The 23,754-nt window shown below is 35.6% G+C and overlaps 2 protein-coding genes across 2 annotated transcripts; one reads left to right on the top strand and one right to left on the bottom strand.

Annotated features, from left to right (window-relative positions):
• The first annotated feature begins 6,301 nt into the window (after positions 1–6,301).
• LOC132626914 (transcription termination factor MTERF2, chloroplastic-like) lies at positions 6,302–11,104 on the top strand. Its single transcript, XM_060341946.1, has 2 exons — positions 6,302–7,561; positions 8,814–11,104. The coding sequence occupies exons 1-2, from the start codon at positions 6,482–6,484 to the stop codon at positions 8,817–8,819; spliced, it is 1,086 nt and encodes a 361-aa protein (XP_060197929.1). The 5' UTR covers positions 6,302–6,481; the 3' UTR covers positions 8,820–11,104.
• Positions 11,105–13,985: 2,881 nt separating this feature from the next.
• LOC132626913 (uncharacterized) lies at positions 13,986–16,327 on the bottom strand. The gene is made up of 2 exons (XM_060341945.1): positions 15,852–16,327; positions 13,986–14,675 (listed from the first exon to the last, which is right to left on the bottom strand). Exons 1-2 carry the CDS (start codon positions 16,243–16,245, stop codon positions 14,593–14,595), a joined length of 477 nt encoding a protein of 158 aa, XP_060197928.1. The 5' UTR covers positions 16,246–16,327; the 3' UTR covers positions 13,986–14,592.
• Positions 16,328–23,754: the final 7,427 nt, after the last annotated feature.

Raw genomic sequence — 23,754 nt, 5'->3', positions numbered from 1 at the left:
TACACAGCTGCTAGTGTGGCTAAGGTATTTTTTGAGCAAATTGTTCGCTTACATGGACTACCAGAAGTTAGTACTTGTGATAGAGATGTGGTTTTTACAAGCACTTTTTGGATGGAACTTTTTCGCTTGACTGGTGCTAAATTACAATTCGCATCTGCTTACCACCCACAGATAGATGGTCAGACGGAGATAGTTAACCTTATGGTGGAAATGTATCTTCGTTGCTTTGCTGGTGATTATCCTCGAAAGTGGGCTGCTTGGGTCCGATAGGTAGAATTTTGTTACAACATGTCTTTTCATTCGGCGCTGCAAACCACACCATTCAAGGTTGTTTATGGTCGTGATCCACCCTGTTTGCTTTCATAAATACCGGGGGCAAGTTGGGTAGAAGTTGTTGAGACTGCATTGCTGGATCGTGATATAGTTTTGGGAGATATCTGAAATCGGTTGCAAGCAGCACAACAACGAATGAAGGAATATTATGACTCCAGGGAAACTTGTATGGCTTCGTTTACATCCCTACATGCTGCCTTCCAGTCGGCTGAATATTCACAACAAATTGTCTCCCAGATTTTATGGCCTATTTTCGATCTTACGACGAATTGGGCAGGTTGCATATGAGCTGGATTTGCCAAGTGATAGTCGAATTCATAACATTTTTCATGTTTCCCTTTTAAAGGCGTTCAAAGGTGAGCAACTTCCACCTCTTACAGAGTTACCACCAGTGGAGGATGGCCAAGTAGTTCATCTGCTTGCTGTAGGGATTCAAGCTCGTGTCAACCATGGTAAAAGAGAGATTCTCATACAGTGGTCGTGTATGCCAGAAGTTGAAGCTACTTGGGAGGATGTTGACTCTTTTCAACAGGCTTATCCATCCTTCGAGCTTGAGGACAAGCTCTTTCAACATGAGGGGGTAGTGTTGTGGATGCGTTTGTGGGCAAGACGTATGGCCAAAGAGAAGCCAATTGAATTAAGTATTTAATTATATTTTAGTAGCTTTCTGTTTACCTATTTTTATTAGAATAGGATTAATGTTTCCTAGATTTAAGGATTAGGGTTAGCTATCGTTGTTATTCTAGAATAGGATTTATGTTTCCTAATTCCAGAAGGATTAGACTTCATTTGCTGTAATAAGACTCTATTTAAAGGGGGATTTGGGGAATAAAACAGTAAGCGTATTTTAATAATAATAATAATAAAAAGATCGGAGTTCTCTCTTCCATTGAACTCTAAGGTTTCAACTTCCCTTTAACGAGCTGAATTTATATTCAAAATAGGTCGATCTAGGAATTTGAACAAAGGCAAGGGAAAATCGAAGTTAATTGATTTAGATTTTCCTGTGACTCGATCCTTCTCTAAAAGTCTTAACAATTTGGTATCAGGGCCTAACACGATGGGCGATGAAATCAGTTCCAGGTTCTAAGAAGAGTGTGCTATTATAGAAACATTGAGAGATTCTAAACTTATAGCGATGGAACAATGCCTAGGCGAGAAAATTGCCCAAGTCATCCAAGAAAACTTTTCTGGCTTGGAAATTTGCTCCACGAAACCAGCGACCAATGGAACTGAGTCGAGTAGCGCCCCGATGACTGGTAGATCAACAATTCCTACTGCTAGAGGCAATCACTGCCTATTCATCCGGCGGACCAGAATAACTCAACAAGTGGTAATTCTCATTCGACAGCACTAAGGTATGCAAAGATGGATTTTCCTACTTACGACGGCACCAACGACCCATTAATTTGGGCATATTGCTGTGAACAATTTTTGAAAATCAACATACAATGGAAGCAGAAAAGGTTGAAGTGGTTGGGTTTCATATGTTGGGAGAAGCACAATTATGGTATTATCAGCTTAAACGAGGGAAGTGACCAATAATTTGGGAAGAATTTCAAAAACATTGTTTCCAATGATTTGGACCTCCTGAAAGTAGCAACCCGGTGGGCGAATTGGTCACGCTTCGGCAAACTGGTACAATTGAACTGTATCAACGCCAGTTTCAAGAAAAGTTGGCTAGGGTTGATGAGTTTATTCCGAACACTTGCACGTGGGAATTTTTATGGCGGGGTTGGATGATTCAATTAGAATGGATATGCAGTTGCTCAAACCACCTGAATTATCCACGACCATGAGTGTAGTCGGGGCTTTAGAACAAAAACAACAACTGTAAAAAGTCAGTAATAATCGTAAGGGACATTGTAACAGTCTCAGACAAATTTTGGTAGCACGGTAAACTCGGCAAGGTCTGCTACTAGTTTAGTCGGCTCATCTACCTCGGCTAATACCCAGACCAGCAACCAAACCCCTTTCGTCAAGCAATTAATTCTATTTGTTATTAACCTTGTTCAGAAAATATCTCCATGAACCTAATTCGTGGAACCTAGTAGTCCTCCATAGCATTTATTTTCTATTTGTTATTAACCTTGCTCGGAGATTTTTTTACATGAACCTAATTCGTGGAACCTAGTAGTTTTCCATAGCATTTATTTTCTATTTTTTGCCTAATGTATTTTAAAGGCTTTGTTAGTATATTATAGGTAACGTTAAATACCTTTGGCGCTAGTATAAAATTCCCTAGTTTCCCATTTTGTAGCTTAGCTTGTTTTGATAAGTTGATGATGATGCTTTTGAGAGAGTATTGTAAGGATGAACTCCTTTGTTGGTTGAGACTTTATTAAGGTGGTGTGTAAAGGGAATGATTTCCCCATGACGTTTTGTTCTTATAGATTAGGTTCATTAAAGTTTTAATTGAGTGGCTATTTATGTTAATATTTCAAGAGTTCATTCAATTCCTTTAATTGATTTTTTTTTTCTAAATCTCTATCTTCTATTTTGTTTATTTCAGTTCCGCATTTCAATTTGTGTTCTTTTAGTTTCAGAGCTTGGATTAGTGTTTATTTCTATAAAAACTGTCTAGGATTTGATTAGAAAATTCCAAAAAGAAAAAATAGAAATACAAAAAATAATTAAGAAAACCATATGTTTGTTGTGTTCATTGCTATTTCAATCATTTATTTGAAACTTGTTGAAGTGTTTTTGAAGTTATGATAAAGTTTTTATGTGTGAATTTGGATTGGTAGCTGAATATGAACTCTGTGTGTTATGGAATTGGATTTGAGCTTGAAAGAAAAAAATTGTGAAGCAGCACTATTGAACTTGGGAGCTTCGAACTGAAGACTCAATTTCAAAAATCTGTGGATTGTTGATGTTTGAAACTTGTTTTGTGTAGTTTGTGAGCTCAAATTGTTTGAAAATACTGAAACTTAAAGATAAACATTGGAACTTAAGGGATTTGGTAGCTTGAAATCATACTCATCGTCGAATAACATTAGAAGCTTTGGGTTTAAATCTGAATACAGTTAACAAAATCCAATTCTAATTCTAAAATGAAATACAAAAGATACAAAATTAAAAAAAAAAAAAATGTGAGTCGTAAACCTTATTGGATATTAGTTCGTCATTTGTGTCCAGGGGCAGGCCTACATAGTGTCAAGTGATTTCATATGAACCCACTTCGTCAAAAAATTACACGATATGTATAGCTGTATTTGATTTGTCTTTGACGAAATATAGCTATAAATTGATATTGATTCCACTCAAACGTAAGAGCATGGTTGGCCTAACGGCTAAGTGGGTTCATTTTTTCACCAAGCATCGGAGTTCGAAACTTGCCACTAACACATAAGCACTCCATTTCCTAATGAGTTGAAACTTGCCAACAACACATGAGCACTTCCATTTCCTAATCAATTTAACTTCTGAAAGCTATCTCTTGTAATAACTATATCATTTTACTCTTCCAATATTTCTTTTTCTCCAGAAACAAAAGAAACTTTCACTTATAACTTAGGAAAGTGTTTCTATATACATATAATTTTAAAGGTATAAACAATCACTAATTCCCAAACTTCTCATCGTTTCTCTCGGCCGGATCCTTTCAAATTTCAATGGTGAAAATTCCAAACATCAAGTTTCATTACGTTCATAGCCATCTCCTTTCTAGAGGACAATTATAGTAATACATTTTAATTATTATTAATTAATTAATTTTTTTTTTTTTTTTGTATATTAACTTAATTATATTTTGAACCCGTTTGATAAAAATTCTAAGTCCGTCACTGTTTGTGTAACATAGACTCTCCCCTGCCTCAAAGTTGAAAGGACCACTTTGCAAGTACTTGATTGTGTTGATATCAATTTTGGGAATTCATCCGGTCCGGAAGAGACTTGAATGGTGAAATTCTTAGAGTGGGTGAGTAAAATCCAAGTACATAAGAGTGACGCACAAGCGGTAAAACTTGTGTCCCAGATTCAAGAGAGATTCCTTCTCTTGAAGTAGAGCCTTCATTTTTTTGGACTTAAGTTTTACCCCAATTTTTAAATAATTTTAATGTGACCTTGCCCTTTCTTAATACTCATAAAGCTCGTTTGGATAAGCTGATTGCAAACTGCTAACAAGCTTTAAGTGCTGAAAAATACTTTTAAGTTCTGAAATTTAATTTTATAAATAAGCAGTTACATGCTTGGATGAAAGTGCTGAAATTATTAATAAGTACTGAGTAGTTGATGTGTTTTGTAAAAAAGTGGTGATAAATTGTTCTTTGTAAAGAAAAAGGGGAGTGTTGGATACAGAGTAAAGAGAAAGTTAGGAATTTTGTTTTAAAATTGTATTTTGAGAATTAAATCAAATATTTAGGATAAAATAGTAAAAAAAAAAAATTGCTCCAACCAAAAGTGCTTATAGGCGCTTTAATTTTTACCTACTTTTACACGAATTTTCAAGTAGGTTAAATCGGTCGAATGATCTCAGTAGGAGCTGGAAATGCAGGTGTTTATGGATTGAACGAGATTCAAGCCGGGAAACTGGTTGAATTTACCAGCAGTGTGAAACGCCAATTTTTCCTTCTATGTTTCACTGTCAATTGATTGACCCATAAACGAAGTTGTGAAGAGGCATGCACGCGATGATCAAACACGACTTTGCCAGCTGCCTATGGTAGGAAAGAAAGCTTGATCATGCATTAATTCGAAAACCCTAGCCAATGATAAATCTCTAGATATGCAGTGTTGGTCCGATAGGAGGTAGGAGTGTTTGGTCGTTGGGTTTCCTTTCCCTAAACCATATTATTGATATATCAGAAGTTATTTACAATATACCAAGTATATTGTGTAGTAAACCATGATTATTACTGTGATTACTAGTATGTTAAACATTATTTAAAATATATTTATACCAAGTATATTGCATCATATACTATGTTCAATATAAAGAATGAAGGCAACCCAATTAAAATTATTTTTGAATAGCGTTAAAGAATTAAAGACCTTGACTTTATGTCATAAACTTCACTCACTATTTGAAAAAAAAAATGAAAATGGAATTTTTCAAAAACATACATCCCAACACAATACATTGCACCTACGTAATCATATTTTCACTTTACATTCGCATAATCAATTTTTGTAACAGTATTTATGCAACATGTATCAGTATTTTACATTTACTGTAAAAATGTATTAATCTTGTATAAAAGTGTATAATAGTGTAGAAGAGGTATTTGTATGCACTTCAAACTATTATATAAAATTATACGATATTATACAAACTTATACGAAATTAGGTTGCGTCTCCTACGAACTTCAATCACCAAACTCCATCTGAAATGGGTCAAATATTCATAGAATAGCTTTAAATTTTAACTACAATTTCAAATGACACTCGTAGTTAATCCCATCATTGATTTGTAAAAAAAAAAAAAAAAAAAAAAACTTATTTGTGAGTTTTCAAGCTTTAAAAACCCCAACATTGAAGTTTTTAATGTTTAAATTTTTCACTTGAGTTCTCTTCCCGGTCCAGCCGATCAAAGCTTTTCACAGGGAGGTTAGAGCTTTTTTCGGTGACGTTCGCATATGAGGGTAGGGGGAAAGACGATTGAGTTTAGTAGTTTTGTTCGATGGATAGGAGTCACGTGAGTGTCACATGAGTTTAACACCGTTACTTTTTTAAACGGATTTTGTTACAGAGAACAAAAGTGCTTCACTTTCGCAAAGTTAAGGGATTAAAATATGCTAAGGTTTATATTTGAGGGACCAAAATAGACCTACTCTCATAAATATGGAATAATTTTAGCCCAAAACTCTTGATAAACCTGATTATCACTCTCAATAGGTTTCTAGGTATCATAAAATGAAAACTTCAGAATTATAAATTAAGAAATTATTGCATTTTACCTAAGTATTTCAATTTATATACAAAATGAACTAGATAGAATAAGATTTGAAAATATAGGGTCCTCTTAATTATCAATTTAGGTCAAGTAATAGAGTATAAAAATTTCAAATTGAAAAATGTTCATAAGCCAGTTTGAAAGCTTAGCAAAAAGCTCTCCTAATACCCATTTTCATTTTCCATAAAAAAGAAACCTAAAACCCTAAAAATTGCATTTCAAGAACCCAAAATTGAACTGGTCTTCGTTCACAGATGTTTACACTTGTTAAAAATGGTGCAAAAAGGCATTTCCTTTCCATGTATTGCATCAAACTGGAACTCTTTTTTTCCACAACAAATGCCCAACCCAATTTAATGCCTGAATTTCTAGTGAATTCACTTGGATACTCCAGAGATAAAGCTATTTCTGCTAGCAATAAGGTAACTTTCTTGAAACCTGGAAACAACAAGCCTTATTTAGTTCTTGATTTCTTCAAAAACATAGGTTTAGACAAGACACAGATTAAAATGTTGGTTTCTCCAGCACCAAGTTTGTTGTTTGCTAATGTTGAAAATACCCTTAAACCCAAAATTAAGGTTCTTGAAGAATTTGGCTTATCCGGGTCGGATTTAGCTAGGGTCATTTCAAGAAGTGGTGCTTTTTTTAGAACAAGTTTGGATAGTGGCATTAAACCAAGTCTTAAATATCTTAGGGAAGTATTGAGTAGTGATGATTCTGTTGTTAAAGCTATTAAGAGAGCGCCTACATTGCTACATTATCATTTACATAAAGCAATGGCGCCTAATATATCGTTGTTGCATAATCTTGGATGTTCGAGTTTGGATATTGAGAAACTTTTTCTTAGGAACCCGAGGATTTTTCTTCAAAAGCCCGAGTGGCTTGAGGATATAGTGGAGAGAGTGGAAAAGGATTTTGGGATTCGTACGGATTCGAGGATGTTTTTTTATGGAGTTGAAATGCTCTCGTCGCTTAGTAAGTCAAGTTTAGAAATGAAACTTGGGATTTTCAAGAGTTTTGGATGGTCTGATTCTGATATTACTATGATGGTGCAAAGGCTTCCTTTATGTTTGACTACATCTGAGGCGAAGCTGAGAAATGTATTGAAGTTTTTCATGGGGGAGCTCGGGTATGAATCTAGTTACATAGCGTCTCATCCCACGCTATTGATGTTCAGTTTGGAGAAGCGGGTCTTGCCCAGGAATAAAATCTTGGAACTTCTAAAGGAGAAGAAGCTGATAAAGAGAGTGCCATGTTTTTATACAGTTATCAAGTGTTCTGAGTGGGAGTTTTTAGAAACTTATGTCCTTCCCTTGAGGGATGAGATGCCTGAGGTATATGATTTTTACATCAAAAGTGCAAAATAAGATAGTGAGTTTATTGTTTTGTCATACTGGGATTTCTTGGTTAGTATCACTGAATGTTTTTCACTTTTTCCATGCTACCTGGCCAGACCAGTACTGTTAGTTTTAATTGTATTTCTGGCTGCTATTGTGCCAACATTTTACATTCGTTGTTGAAACTGGTAATTGAGGACATTATCATTCCGAAATCGTGTAATCTTTTTTTGGTTTGACAACAGAAAAAGTGATAACACTTTTGCTGTTTGGAACATCAATGATGTGAATACATGTCTTAACAAGGGTGAATCTTGTTTATTACTGATAATGAGGTGTAATTGCTGCTTAAGACACTAATACATGAACGAGAGAAGGTGAGCAAAATACTTCAGGATAGATTGTTATAATCTCTTACCTTACCCTGGTTAAGTTTGGATCTCGAGATTATCTAAAGGGGAAAAAGGGGGAGAGAAGCTTGGATGTCAAGATGCTTAATATAGCAAAGCCATTCACTTTTTCCTGCATTTCACAATTTCTAAATACACTCTTTGGTTCGGTGCCTGTTTGTCATGGATTTGATGTAATGAGAGAGAGAACCACAATCAGAAAAGGACATAACGGATGCAAAACACCTTAAATTCAGCTACAACAGTGTCGGCAAGATGGGATTTATTTTCCTCCTTATTGTGATACTTGTTTTTTAAAACATCTTTCTTAACTTTCTGGGTTCAGTCTTTCAGAAACCTGGAGAGCATCTATTATGTTGAGAAAACTGCACATATTTTCTTTCACCCCTCTCCGTCTTTTTCTTGGTTAAATACCACCGCATAAACTGACACTGGATGCATTGCCCAGTTCAGTCACTGGTTAACTCAAAAACGGCAAAGCACCATATCCATTGGAAGCTGGTCTTTTTCTGCCAGATATAAAAACGGATTTCACGCCTCGCCTGTTACAGAAAGAGTTTGTTGAACAACTTATTTTTTATGACAAAAGAAAACTCTTATATTTTATTCTTTGAGGCCTCACAGTAGAGCTTTCATTCAACTGCACAATCAAAAAGTGATCAACTGGTTTTTATAATGTTTCCTTTTCAGATATAATTCGAGAGCTGTTTAAAGTATTTCCGTGAATCTCTGATTAGATGGAAACCATATCACTAACTATTGGATTAGTCACTTTATTTGCTCTTTGTTATATTCGGTTCAAACCCAGCACCCTATCATATTTTTTTTCTCCTTATAAGGTATAAGCAAAAGTACCAATGAGGAGAAAACATCAGTAGTTACTGTAGAACTGAAACTCGATTGACTTAAGTATTGGATCTCGGATCTCCATCTCCTCTAATGTCATGGCACATAGATCTGTGTAGCTATTGAGAAGCAAGGAAATGATCTCGCCATCTTTTAATCCTCTGTAAGTTTATCAATCATTCTCAAAATATGGCAGTCTCATTATATTGCTTGTTATGTAGTCCCAGGAGTTTATTTCAGTGTTTGCTTCTCCAATTATTACTTAAGTAGCTATCTTGTGCCTATGTTAGATTATGCGTAATCCGTATCAGCCAAATAACATCTCATAATTTTCCTTATTTGATTATAGGGACTTTTCTTCATTATATTCCCTCATGATGCAGGTGACCCTTTGTGCTCTAGGTTGTCAAAAACTCCTCAGGATATTCATATTTGTTTCATTATTAGAAGACCAATTCTTTTCATATATGCATAAACATTCCGCTATGATGGTAACCATAATTTTCATCGGCATTTTGGTGCTACTAGGTTCTTGATTTACTGTGTACTGCCTTTTTGGTGGGTTTTGACTCAAGATTACTCATGATGTATTGATTTCTTCATATTCGTCACTTGCTGAAAAATCTTGCTTCAGGGTTTTGAAGATGAGGTGAGGCCCATGGCAAAGGCATATCTGGTTTATTACAAATATTCTTGCAACATGTCTTTATCATATTGATGTTTTGGAAGGACTGTATTTTGGTTAATGGATTTAAAGGTGCTGAACTTTGTGGTTATTAATTTACAATTTGGTAGAAACTTTGATACCTCTTGCAGAAATGCAGGGTAAGACTGCGTATAATAGGCCCTGGTCCCGGCCCTTCCACGGACCTAGCGCATAGCGGGAGCTTCGTGCGACCAGGCTGTCCTCCTTTGGTAGAAATCTTGAAGTTTTGGAACTTGATTCTAACTGGGAACACAAATCACTCTCTTTCGTCTCTTGTCCCCCTACAGAGGAGGAAATATGCTTGTTAGCATACAGGAAACACGGGTGGTATGGTTTCTGTACTTCGTAACACCAAGGAGAACCAATGAGCGTACACATAGCTAAAGTTGATTTGGATTAAGAAGTGAAAATAACAACTATAAATTTGTTAGAATATATGCAGAAAATATGTGTCTAAATTTTATTTTAAAAATGTCTTGAGATAGAGGTCACTGTGCATTGAAAGACGGTCATGGTTCGGGTTCTTCAGAGCCTCCAAATCTCGTCCATTTCCCATACTCAATGGTTTTCCTTCTCCCAATCTATTCTAGTTCACTGGTTTCTGTTCCATAAGGGGCCATCAGTACAGAAGTAAGCATATACTTGAAGAAGATTGGGCTAGGAAATCTTTGGATATGTAGGCAAAAACTAATGTTGAGGTTTCTGGAAATGGCTAGGTTAAGCTTTTAATTTTGATTTATCCTGTGAAATAATATCAATGTCATCTCTCACGTTTATGTCTGCCCTCTTTCTGACCACCCTTTCGTTCCATCTCAATTGAACAGGTACCTAGTACCTGTACTTGGTGATGAATTTATTTCCACTTATTGGTGTAAGAGTTCTGCACTCTAAGGGGTCGTTTGGTTTGAAGACAAGTCATTATGGGATTAGTTATGTTGGGATTAGTTATACTGAAATTAATTATGTTGGGATTAGTTATCCTAATATTATTTTTGGTTGATTGTTTGGTTTGTTGTATTAAAAGTAACATGCCTTGCATAATTTTTAAGAAAACGTTGTTTGTTTACAAAAATACCCTCCACCTCAGAGCTATTTTTGTCATTTTCATTGTTTTATCCTGGAATTGTTATTCCACTGTTTGCCAAGGATAACTTATTATAGTATTATTTTTAATCATGGGATAACTTATCCGAGGATTAGTAACCAAACAAGGGATAAGGTAGTACTAAATTTTTATCCTAGGAGTGGTTTTCCTTATCCATCATACGAAACGACTCCTAACAGTTTTGCAGGTTGGCTTGAGTTCTTTTACAGATGGAGGCAACGAGGTCTTCTTTCCAAATGAATTCACCTGTATGAAGCGATGACCGAAGAGTAGCATCTATGGAACTTGCTGAGTCCTTGATGTTGCACCAGAGAAATGAAAATTGCAGTCCTATGTCCTTTTGGGATTTGTATACGATTATGGTTAGAAAATTTAAAAATATACAAGAAATGCCACATCTGTGATTAAAGCTTGTAACCTAAGCAGTTTTTGAACCACCTTTGTCACTGCAATAAAAGTTTCTCTTATGTCGAGGAGATTTAACAAATTAACGCAAACAAAGAAGAAACCGTTTTTGCCTTACTTGAGTAGTACTTTCGACAAGGAATTCAATTGAACTTGCTACATGTAATATGTGCCTTATTTGAATCGTATTTGGGGTATGGTTCTTTCATCGTTGAGCTTACTTGAGTCCGATCATGCACTGTGATCTCGTTTGCAGGGTGCTTCATTCACAATGGATTAGATGTGCTTGGCAGTTTCAAGAATAATATTGTGAAATAATATTGAGTATAATCTTGCAAATTGGCTCGAGTGCCATGCTATAAAAATATAATAATTAGTGTAACCTTGCAAAAAGAAAAACGTAGTATTCAGTAAAAATATAGGTTATTTTGCCACTGAAATGACCGATGCATATCTGAATGAAGTTAAAATTGCTCTTCTAGAGTTTGTGGAATTCTCCACTATTTCAGAGGCCTTTTCAACCCCTAATACACGAATGATGATTCTCTTGCTAAGGCCATTAAGAAAGACTCTAAAATCCTTTGGTATAATGCCCCTCAAGTAATGTCACAATGTAGCAAAATCTTGGGCTTTTAGGGAAGGATATTTAGAAGCATATTCTACGATATCCAAAGATTCTTCTTCTGAAAAAGATGGAGTGGCTTGAGAATGCAATGCATCGAGTCGGAAAGTTTCTACGCATTCCTCGGGACTCCGACATGTTTATATATGGATTTATAGCTAGTGCATCTCTTTGGTGAATCAGATGAAACTAGAATCCCATTTGGAAATTTTTACACTGGTGCAGAAACTTCATTTTCTTTGTATTTAGTATATTTTTTGAAAATTGATTGAACAACATTTCAATCATTTTAACATTACACTTGTTTACGGAACACACAAAGAGCTTATTACTGACATCCTTCCAATTTATGTAGTAGACTTCTACTCTTTTAAGAAAAAACGAGAGATTTAAAATTTGTGATCGTATACCTGCTATGATAATTCTGTGGCTATAAAAAGGGCCTCGAGATGGCGTTTTCTCCTGAAACCTACCGGCAAATGCTAGACAGTGTTTGAAATCAGATTCGTCTGTGTTTGAGCTACACTCAAACCGCACAAACCAAAGATCAAGTGAAGCAAGTCCTGCCAATTACCCAAATGTTTATCAACAGAGTGACAAGTTGCTTCTAACCAGTGTTTTAAAAAACTGGGGCATAAGGCGGAGCGTTTTACATATGCCTCGGTGATGTTTATCAATAGAGTGACAAGTTGCTTCTAAACAGTGTTTTAAAAAACTGGGGCATAAGGCGGGGCGTTTTACATATGCCTCGGTGAGGCGTAAGCCCCATGGATATTTAATTTTTAGTATTTCATAAAATAATATAATTACAATAAATACTTTTAAATAGATAAAATTACATAAAAATAAAAGAAAGCTGTAAATAAACAAATGAAAGATCCTCAGAAAAAGACTAATTAAAGCAATCTATTATACGCCACTTATAACTTGTAATTATATACACCATAATTTTACAAGTATAAACAATACAATGAAATAAAAACTATTATGAAATGCAAATCAACTATAACATCTTAACTTTCAAACAATGAAAAATTCACGATCCTCAGAAAAAGACTAATTAAAGCAATCTATTATACGCCACTTATAACTTGTAATTATATACACCATAATTTTACAAGTATAAACAATACAATGAAATAAAAACTATTATGAAATGCAAATCAACTATAACATCTTAACTTTCAAACAATGAAAAATTCACATTTTCTAAAAACAATATTGCTATCATACTATTCATTTTATCTCAGTATTATAATTAAAACGCAACTCCTTCACGAATAAAAATAAAATTACTTTCAAATAGCTAAATAATAAAATATGATAATCTTGATACATAGGACAAAAGACCAATGACAAATGAAAATGTACAATTCGGTTATGTATTTTTAAAAGAAATATAAAGTGATATTCACCCTCACAATGTTCTCAAATGTATGCAATACTACGACTTGTTATTTGAGTTATACCAATCTTCTTATTTCTATAGGTGAAAAACTATTAAGTATCATTCATTTGTTAAAGAATTATAAGGGTCAACGATTCTAATTAAGGAATTTAAGATATAATTTGTGTAAGAATTGTTAGGCAACTCCCGAGCGTTGGGCGTTAGGCGTGTTTAGGGCGTATAGTCAGGCGCTTGAGGCGTAAGCCTCATATGAACTAAGCCCTGCACGTGAGTCCCGAGGCGTTTTGCAGTGGCCCGCCCCGGGATGAGCCCGAGGCTAGCCCTGAAACTGTCTTTTAAAACACTGCTCCTAACTAAGCAAACTCAGAATTCTTTGACTACTGAAAGTGGCCTTTTATGTTGTTATTGCTATTGTAAATGAAGAAATACTGAAAGTCTTTTTAATATGGTGTTCAAACCAGCTTGAGTGTACCACATCAGCACAAATACCGAATAATTTTATCCCCCAAGGCTTAAGCAAATGAGTAGAAATCACTTAATCTTCTTTATTTTATTTTTATGAATCAATCACCTAGTCTTTTTGGTCACTGCGGAAGCAATGTCAAAATATGTCGAACATATCTCTAGCAGAGACAAAGTGAGCAAAGTGGATAGACCAAAATGAAAGAATCTATGACAGAATTAACAGTAGTATAGACCAATGTGGGAAAATCCTTACAGAAAGTCTTTCAAATATCATACATCGCCCTAATTAATCTCCAATTTAGAACAAATAGCTTATAACAATGTGATCGATCAATTTCATGAATGGAACTTGGATGTATGTGCTCAATTTTGAACTAATTCTAGGGAAGAACCTAGGACTAGAAAAAATGGTATGCATCTTCATTTTAAGGTGTTGAGATCACCACATCACTACTAAGAAAACACCCACAATCTTAAGTGCCATGAAAGTAAAAAATGATGGAGCTCCTAAGACTGAATCCATCTGGTTACTGGAAGTAACCATGTTCAATTGTTTTGGTATGCAAAACAAATAAGTCATACAAGAGTTGGAAGAATTTAAAACCAAAAGGTAAGAGCACATATACTGCATACACTTGTCTTTCCTAAAAAAAAAAAACACAGCGTATAAACACATGGAAGTGTGTTTTCTATGTAACCAATTTCATATGCTTCAAATGACAAAGAACGGACAAGGATAGAAAAGCAACTCATCCCAAAGATACTATTGGATACATTATTTTTAATCGTTGTTCAACTTGAGGAATCCTCAGGCGTTCTCACTCCAAGAGTCCAGCCAATTTCCACAGACAGCTAGACAGAATCCAAGGCCGAGTTTTCTTACAAATGTGATTTCAAGGAGAGCAACACCAAGTAATTTGGCCAAGACCTAAACAGAAGGCTTCTTGCAGTTTATTTTAAGCAACATTTCTTTTCTTTGTAGACTGTTTTCTCTTGGTGCTGCTGTATTTCAAAAACAAAGTGCGGATTGGCCAGTGGGATTCTTTTTAAAAAGCTGTTATCTATATGAGTTTCCAACATGAGACAATCATTACAGCTCTAGTTGCGCCAAAATAAGACAAACTAAAGACCTTCATCCAGTTCTCTGCGTAGCAATGCATAAGTAGAAGGGCTTGAGGTTTCAGCCAACATGAGGAAAAATGAATATGTTGTACTGATTGAGATATGCATTCAAAAAATGAAAAATTAAGGGCAAGAAATTTCTGCTACTTCCTTCTACATTTACATCAAGCATCTCGGCGCAAGGAAATAAGCACGTTTTCGATTTTGAGTTTTGATTGATTTCTATGACAGTAACAAACAAAAAAAATTGCTATACTCCACACATCTTACCAAAAAGAATTATCTATTAGCTTCTATTTCTAATGCATAAATACCTCAAGCATCTCATTCTTAAAAGGTAGCATGTAGTTCTCTTAACACTTTGGTTCAGATCATGACGGAATAGCGTATTAAAGAACTAGCTTACACAAAAACCAAGACTGTTCCAGGTAAATGTCCGACAGTTATCCCAATGATATAATCCAAATTAAGATTCCAGTACTATAATAGAACAACGTTAACTAAGAGAAGCCATGTGCTGCCAATACCAATAGATACGCTTCACAGGATTAAGAGAACAGAGGGCCTAGGCAGCTACATAACACAGTACAACGACGGATCCAAAAGATCTTTGAGCAAACACTTCATGCCCAAAGGAAGAAGCAAATGAGCAAATGAGCAATCGAGCCACAATAGTGTCAAGTAATCTCCAATTAGGAGAAGACTGGATATCGTACAGATGATGGTTTCGGTAACTTCGGTTTGTTCGGCTTGGATAGAAAATTGCAATTTTCTTTTTTTATCTTTGAAGGTCAGGTGGATGGCAGAACCGAAAGGAATCACAAGAAATCTTCACCAATATGAGAATACAGAACCCAAAATATAAAAGGAAAATGTTTGTCGATAGAGTACACTTCAATGTATACTTTGAACTATGAACGTAATTTCTAAGCACACAAATCACCAGAATCCTCCATTTATCAAATTTGTTGTGGAGTGGACACTTTAGTATGACAAGATGAACTATGAAAGTAATCAAACTGGATAGAAATAAAAATTCAAGCATCTGAACTCTGATTGAGTGAATGGAACACCTCTGATGGTCGGCAAGTAAATTATTTTTTAAAAAAAGGCTAAAGCAATAAGGTTTTAGCTCTTTTACATATGTTATAATATAATATTTGCATTGTCTATGTAAGTATGAATTTCGATATAGTACCTGGTATTTCGAAATTTTTCTTGATTAATGTAACAAGGTCAGAGCCAGATAAGCCAAGTTGTTGTAAAACCTTAATTTTGGGTTGAAGGTTTTTGTCAACACGACAAATCAACAATTTAGGGGAAGAAGAAATGAGGGTTTTGATCTGTAATTTGTTAGTACCCATTTGGTCAAAGACATCAAGTAACAAATGGGGCTCATAGTTTCTGAGTCTTGAACAAGATACCTTGGAGCTGGTAGAAATGGCTTCTTCTGTTGAGAAGCCAAGTGAGTTCACCATAAAGTCCACCAAGACATTGGCACGGGAACTAGCTGGAGCTGTGGAGTAAAAGAGCTGAAATGTGAAAGCAAAGAGATACTTTTGTTCGCCATTATTACTACTAATTCTGAACATCAGTGCAAGTTATTCTCCTTTCCCACTACCGTCAGGTATGTCAAAACACAATTGATACATGTGAAAACACAATTGACACCGAATGGGCCAAGCGAATGGTCCAAGAAACTCAAAAGACGTTTTTTAGTCTTTTCAAAATAACTTCATTTCACGGTCTTTTTTAAAACTAATTCTAGCATATGTATAGAAATTATTTTATTATTATATAAAAAATGTATCATACGTATATAAATTATATCATTATTGTGTAGGATATATTTCCCTACTATATGTGTATAGAAAATCTATCATTATTGTATTGCGTATAATAAATGTATAATCAACGTATACTCATTATTATACACATATTATACATGTTTTGGAGATATTTCTTTGAAGGAGCACAAACCAAATTCATCGCCTTCTAAGCCCTTGGTAATTGATCAATTACACTTCAAATTGTTTGGCAAACATTGTGATACATGAAATTCAGAGTTAATTGGATTTCAAGAAGTTAGTTAAGAATTAGCTGGCAGAAGTGTCATGTCAGCAAGGTTGTTAGATTAGTAACTGCCAGTTAGTAACAATTTTTTATATTTGTTTTCATTCGTGTATGTAACAACCCATTTGGTTGTTTAGCCATTTGATCCTTTTATCCCTGTCGATCCTTTCCCTAGCTCTATTAGAGCGTGTTTGACTTGTGGGGATGGGTGGAATGGTTCCCGAGGTAGTCGGGTGAGTCTTGGTCAAAATTTGAGAAAATTAGAGGCTTAAAGTGAAAAATGGTTGACCAAAAGTTGACTTTTGTGTATACGCTTTGACTTTTGTGTATATGCACCTTTTTGGGAATTTCGTCGATTCCATGAGGTCCGACGAATCGATTATAACTTAGTAGAGGGGTTGGTTCGGTTCCCGAGACACGGGTGAGTTCGTAGCGTGTTTTTACATTGGTATGCATGTTTAGGTTGTATCTGAGAGGTCTCGGATGAGTGTCAAGTTTTGGGTTGAAGTTGGTGAAAAACCAAAAAATTCTGGTTTCTGGTGTGCCACCTATGCGGACTTGGGGTCCCATTTGCAGACTCGCCTATGCAGGATTTGGTCCGCAGATGCGAGATGATGATTTGGTAAGTGAGTCCGCATCCGCGGAGAATTGTCCGCGGATGCGATTTTGCGTCTGCGGGATAGGGAGCCGCAGATGCGAGAATCGCTGAAATTAGAAACATAAATGCCCTAATTCGAAACCTTTCTTTTCATTCACTAAATTAGAGTATTAAAAGGAGTTCTAAAGAGCGATTTTGTTGGTCTTTTATAGGGTTTCTCCATTGAGTAAGTTTCATACCTTCTTAATTTGTTTATGTTACCATTAAAATGGGGAAATCATGTTAGAGAATCATGTTTTAGTTGGGGGTTTTTTCGGTGATGAACCCTAGGTTTATTTTGAACCATCTTTTACGCTAAATCATGTTTTGTTGGGAAATCTCCTTAAATCTAGTCATTTTATCTTTGGGGCAACTAGTTGTTAAGCTTGAATCTCTCTTTTATTTAAGATTTTGGTTATGGAAAATAAGGGTTTTTTTCCTATAAATTGGGTTTTTTTAACAAAATAAGGAAATTAATGCTAAATTGAGGTTAGATTGTGATGAATCTTGTTTTTTGGACTCTCTAGACTTTGGGTAACCTAATTTACCGCTAAAAGCCCTTGCCTTTGCGGGCCCGAATTTCCTTTTTAAGGGTTGTTTTCGATTTCAAATAATACTATGGCAATATGGGTATCTTAGTCTCAGAATCTAATGTAGGATAATGAATTGATAGAATTTGATCGTTTGGAAGCTATTCGGAAGGGAAAGGCTTTGGCTTGAGGTTCGTAGCACCTGTTCGGCTTGAGAGGTAAGTTACGACTTACCTTTTTGGTTAGACTCCGATTAGCGAAGCATATGTAAATGTTAGTTATTGACGGGGAAAGCATGATATGCCTTCGGGCGTGATGTGGAGGTGAAATCCAACTAGGTTGGTATTGTCAGATGTTTTGTGGGATTGTCGCGATATGTGTTATGTTTGTGATGTGTCTTTGCATTCATCTCTCTCTTGATATTTCACCTATCATCCGGAAGGGAAGGAATATGAAAATGACATGATTTGTGATGTGTACTTTCTGGCAAGTACCGATGAATTTTTTATATGAATTACTGTTGATGTTGATGTCATGCACTCTTATTTCATATGATGATTTGATATGAACTGTGTTTGGATATGATGATAAGTGAGAGAGAGTAGCCTCCGAGGTTTTCACCGGAGAGCATAAAAGGAGAGTCTTGCTCCGAGGTTTTTACCGGAGCAAAAATATGTGCTAGTGATCCGAGGTCATTTATCGGAGCGAGAGAATGCTCGTACCCGAGGTCATTTGCCTGGACGAGGGGTACATGGACTTCGCGAGTCCCCCATGGGTCATGGCTATGAGGCATTGCCCTTAGCATGTGTGTGCAGATTGGAAAGTTGGCCAGCGCATTGTATATACATTTACTCATTTATCCTTGACTATGTACATGTCATCTTATACATTTGGTTGATCTTATACATTAACTGATATTGTACATTTGATTGCTCTTACACTTGAGACTGTTGAGTACTTGATTGCTTATCTGCCTACATGTTAGTTTCTTTCCTTTGTATATGTAAACTAATCGTTGTCGGCCTATGATACCTACGAATACGTGTGTTTGTACTCATACTACTCTTGTTGCACTTTTTCTTGAGTGCAGAGTTTGTTACTGGTTTCACATCTCAGCCTCGCGAGTGATCCCTAGGCCTATTTGTCAGAGCTTCCAGGGTGAGCCACTTGCCGGATCCGCAGTCCGGAGACTCCTCTTTGCATACTTGTCTTCTCTTTACTCATGAGACAATAGTTCTAGCATTTGAGACTTATAGTACTCTATTCAGACTATGTATTTATTTTAGTAGCTCTTGTACTAGCTTCAGACTATATCCTTGGGTTGTAGTATTTCTTACTTCCGCACTTACATTATTATCTTATATGTCTATTGAGATTTAGCTTGTTTCTGTTTCCATTTTCGCATTTGATCTAATGGCATGCTATGAGGGAAAGGTCCGCCCACCAGGAGGGTTAGTGTGGGTGCCCGCTCGATAGGTCCGCCCACCAGGAGGGTTAGTGTGGGTGCCCGCTCGATTCACGAGTTGGGTCGTGACAGTATAAATCACTGTATCATAGAGATTACAATCATCTATGAAAATATAATTCAGTTATATTCTATTCAACTTCTATTCCATCTTCTTCCTTTTATTTTTATAGCTGATTTACTCGAATTATCTCTTAGACTGTAGAAGAATGTCAAGTTTTCAAAAATCATATCGTAAACATTGAAATTAAACTCAAAAATGTGGAAGAAGGCTTGAAAAGTGCACTGGAATTGTTAGATAGATGGATCTTGAAGCAGCAACAGGGAGGAACAATTTCAGCCACAATTTGATGAATATACAAATTCTTCAACAACAGAATCTGAACTTCTTGAAGACATGCTTCTAACAAAAAAATTTCATGGAAAATGAAAGTGATGTAGATACTTTTGCAGATGGAACTCTTGATGCACCTTCAGTTATGCCTTCTCTCCAACAGCTGCTTCAATCAATGTTAAGTCTGACCCTGAGTCTGATTACACCCGCAACTGACTACTTATTGAAAGACCGAACAGGAAATGAAAAGTTGTACTACAACAACTGTAAATAAACATTCCCTCCCCACTCTGACTTTGATCGACAATAAAAAACTAAGTGATAAAGGTTTTGTGAAATCTTCTAAGATGTTAATGGGTAAAATGCGACTCATGAATGCTGCCGGGTTGGACGAGCCAATAACTCGAAGGCGTTCGGTCTGTTTTTTGAGCAAGAATCACAGCCTTACCTTATCTTCACCATGATATGGACAGTAATATGAGGAAATTTGGAGGCTTGGTTCTTGATGTTCTTTCCATAAAAAATGAGAACAAGGTGCTCACAACTTCTCTAAACAGTGAAGAAACTAGTTCCAATGAAGGTGCGTTAGTGAGAACAAGAAATAAGAAGGATCTGCAAGCTGGGACGCTCGGACTCTTTATGCATCCCTAATTCTCTCCTTCTCAAGTTCTAGAAGGCCCTGAGGTAGATTTTGATCTGTTTGTTCTTAATGTAAATTCAAAATTTGAAAGAGATGTAGTCGCCCCTTACATGTTCGATCAAATGCCTGAGGAAAATGAGATGTCAATGAATATTATGATATCTGATTATGTACATGTGGCTTCTTGGTACCCTATTTTGGCTGGTTACTTTAAGGTGAGTTCTTGTAATGGCTTCATATTGGAATATGAGAATATGATTTAGGATAATGAAAAACGAGAAGCATAATGGAGTTGGTGCAAAGCAATGGGAATTGGATAAGTTTGTTGATAATAAAGGTCAGCAGCAATTCTCTGAATTCAAAAATGATCGAATTGGGCTTCCAGGGGTGAAAAAAGCAATTAACTGCACAACTTGTGATGTTTATTCAGGAGCTGCTTAGAAAGAAGTGCTCTCATGGCAAGCTCGTTCTGATACAATTCTCCCCAAGATCATGACTTCCATCGATTTATGATTAAACTTGGAGAGTGATAAGAAGACCTGCCCATGTGAAGAGATTGAGAAATCACGCTTTCTAATAACAGAGGAAAGACCAATACTAATTGCAGAGGGAAGAGTAAAAGTATGAATTGATGGTTTTTTATCACTGGCAACTTGGGATGTGATTGGGAACAGGAAAGCAATAATATTGAGTATGAGAATGTATGATCATATGATATACCTTGTGAACTGTCATATTGCTGCACAATTAGAGGCCGTCAATTCTCAAATCTCTAGTTCATATTTCACCCTTGAGAAAAAGGGTGATCGCAAGGGAAGAGACGCACTCAGTTTCTACTGTTACAGTCTTCTGCCCCGTCACTTGGGATAAGGTCGACATCTTTTGGGATAGAAAAGAGCTTTGACAATCAGTAGCTTGGAACAGACAAATGGAATTGGTGAAAAAGAATTTAATCTTGGTGGAGCAGTTAAAATGATTCCTTTACAAGAGTGCAGAGGAATTCAAAACCAATCGAGATGGTGAGAATTCCTTCATCCGAATGGAAGTAAAGCTAGAGAAAGTGGAGTTAGGTAGGTGTGAGATATTTGCTGTTGAATCACTTGAAGGAAAAATTCATAAAGAATTGGTTGTAGATGACTACAAGAAAATGGAACTTGATGAACAACATGACATGGAGATTAAAAAGACTTTCTTAGCTCTCTCTTGTGCAGTAACGGTGCTACTGCCAATGTAGAAGGGAAGTTTAATACCTTTTGCATTATGGCCAAGAAACAAAATAGAATCAACATTGTAGGTATCTTGATTGCTAACTGTGCGACTAACATCAATCCAGCCAAAACAACGGTGTACTTTGACATTGCTAGAAATTGAATGCTTAGTTATAGAACTGACATATCAGTCACTTCTGGGAGCATTTGCAAAATTATGAAGATATGGGTGATGATTTAACAAAGTTTAGGTGTGATCGTCTTGTTCACCACAAGTTGCCATTAGAATTATCATAATTTCCATTAGATCTGGAGGAGGTAAATTTACCATTCATTGTCCTAATCCAGAGGTTATATTACAGAGAAGAATGATTAAGACGGGGAACAGGGCTGTGGCACAAGCATTGGTTAATAAGTAGGCCTCACTGCAGATCATGCCACTTGGGAGTACTTGAACACTCTCAAGACCAGATTTCTAGATTTTGATCTTTGTGGTCAAAGATCTTCTATTGTAGAGAGTACTGATACATGAAATTGAGAATTGAAATTCAGAGTTAATTGAATTTCCAGAAGTTTGTTAAGAATTGGCTGGCAGAAGTGCCGTGTCAGCAAGGTTGTTAGATTAATAACTGCCAGTTAGTTAACAGTCTTTTATATTTCCTTTCACTCGTATAAAGCACTGTATCATAGAGATTACAATCATCAATTGAAACATAATACAAGTCTTTACTTCTATCTCTATCTTCATCTCTTATCCTCCATTAAACCTAAACTGAATAACTGGAGCTTTTTCTGTCAAAGCTCCTGCTCAGTTCTAAAGCATCTGATTCATCTTGAATCCCTGAATTTTAGATAACACATTGATTTTATTTTCTTTACTATGTGTAGTTTTTTAATCCATAGCTTCTCAATTCAAACGCGCATTTTTCAGATATCTCTTATGTTTTTCATTTTACGTAAGAGAATGACTTTTGTCTGGATATTTTTTATTATTCAATGTTGATCATGTTTTTTTAGAAGCCATGATGGGTTGATCAATCAAAGCTTACGCAGATACTACGGAGATTGCCAAAACTTGGATCTTTAACTATGCTAGATCTAGAGTGCTCTTTTTATGAAAACAAGTTTCATCGAAATATTCTACGAGGAAAATAGTTACTTTGAGAGACTTCCAATTCATCTAATAAGAAGAAGAAAAGAAGCGTGAGTAAACCCAAAGCAAGCGGCGGCGGCAGAAAAGTGGGAGAGAGAGTGTAGAGTGAAATTTTAAATTTTGACTAGAGCTTGTCTTTATTTTGGGCCTAAGGACTATTTCAGATCATTTACTTAAAATTGGGCCCGAAAGTACGCACAACAACAACAACAACATACTCAGTGTAATTCAGCAGGTAGAGTCTAGGGAGGGTAAAATGTACGCAGACATTATCCCTATCTTGAAAAGTAGGGAAGTTTCCGAAAGACCCTCAGGTCAATTAATAACTAATATTCAATTAATTTTCATAAAAGTTAGATATTTGTTGAATGACATTTGAATTTATGCAACTCTGCTCACCTACATTAATACTTTAAATATTATTCATCGTTAATATTAATTAGTAGTATGAAACAAAGAAGATTAATATTTATCGAAGACTCTTGATATTACCCAGCTCCTCTCACCTTTCATTATTATTTAAGTATTATTCATAAGTAATACTCCCTCCGGATCAAAAAGAGTATTTACTTAGTCATTTGCACACTCTTTAAGAAAATACTAACTTCTAGGCAAAAAGAGGTAATTTGATTAGACTACCCCTAATTAAATAGGTTTTGGGATTTGATCACATAGTACTTACTAGGGATAAATCTGAAAAAATAAGGTTAATTCTTTCTTGATTTGATAAGTGGACACTCTTTTTTACTCAAGAAAAAAACCCTAAGTGGACACAATTTTTGATTGGATGGAGTATTGATTAGTCTTACTGATATTTATTAACAAATGTATTAAAGAATTTTGAGATTTTAAAAATAATAAAAAGTAACACTCATCTGGCTAGAATATAAAGAAATATTAGAAGAAATTAGGCAACTATATATTAGCCATAAACAATTTCAGAAATTTGTCTGGTCAACATAATTTTTAGATTTTTGTATGCTAGAAAGCTATAGGAAAGAAAAGAAAAAATTTGAAATTAGTTACAAAATTTTGGAGTAAAAACTTATGAAATAAACTTC

The sequence above is a fragment of the Lycium barbarum genome, chromosome 2, assembly GCF_019175385.1.
Source record: "Lycium barbarum isolate Lr01 chromosome 2, ASM1917538v2, whole genome shotgun sequence".
In the NCBI taxonomy this organism is placed as follows: Eukaryota; Viridiplantae; Streptophyta; class Magnoliopsida; order Solanales; family Solanaceae; genus Lycium; species Lycium barbarum.
Note: the sequence above shows the minus strand (reverse complement) of the source record. Positions and strands in the feature narration are given on the sequence as shown.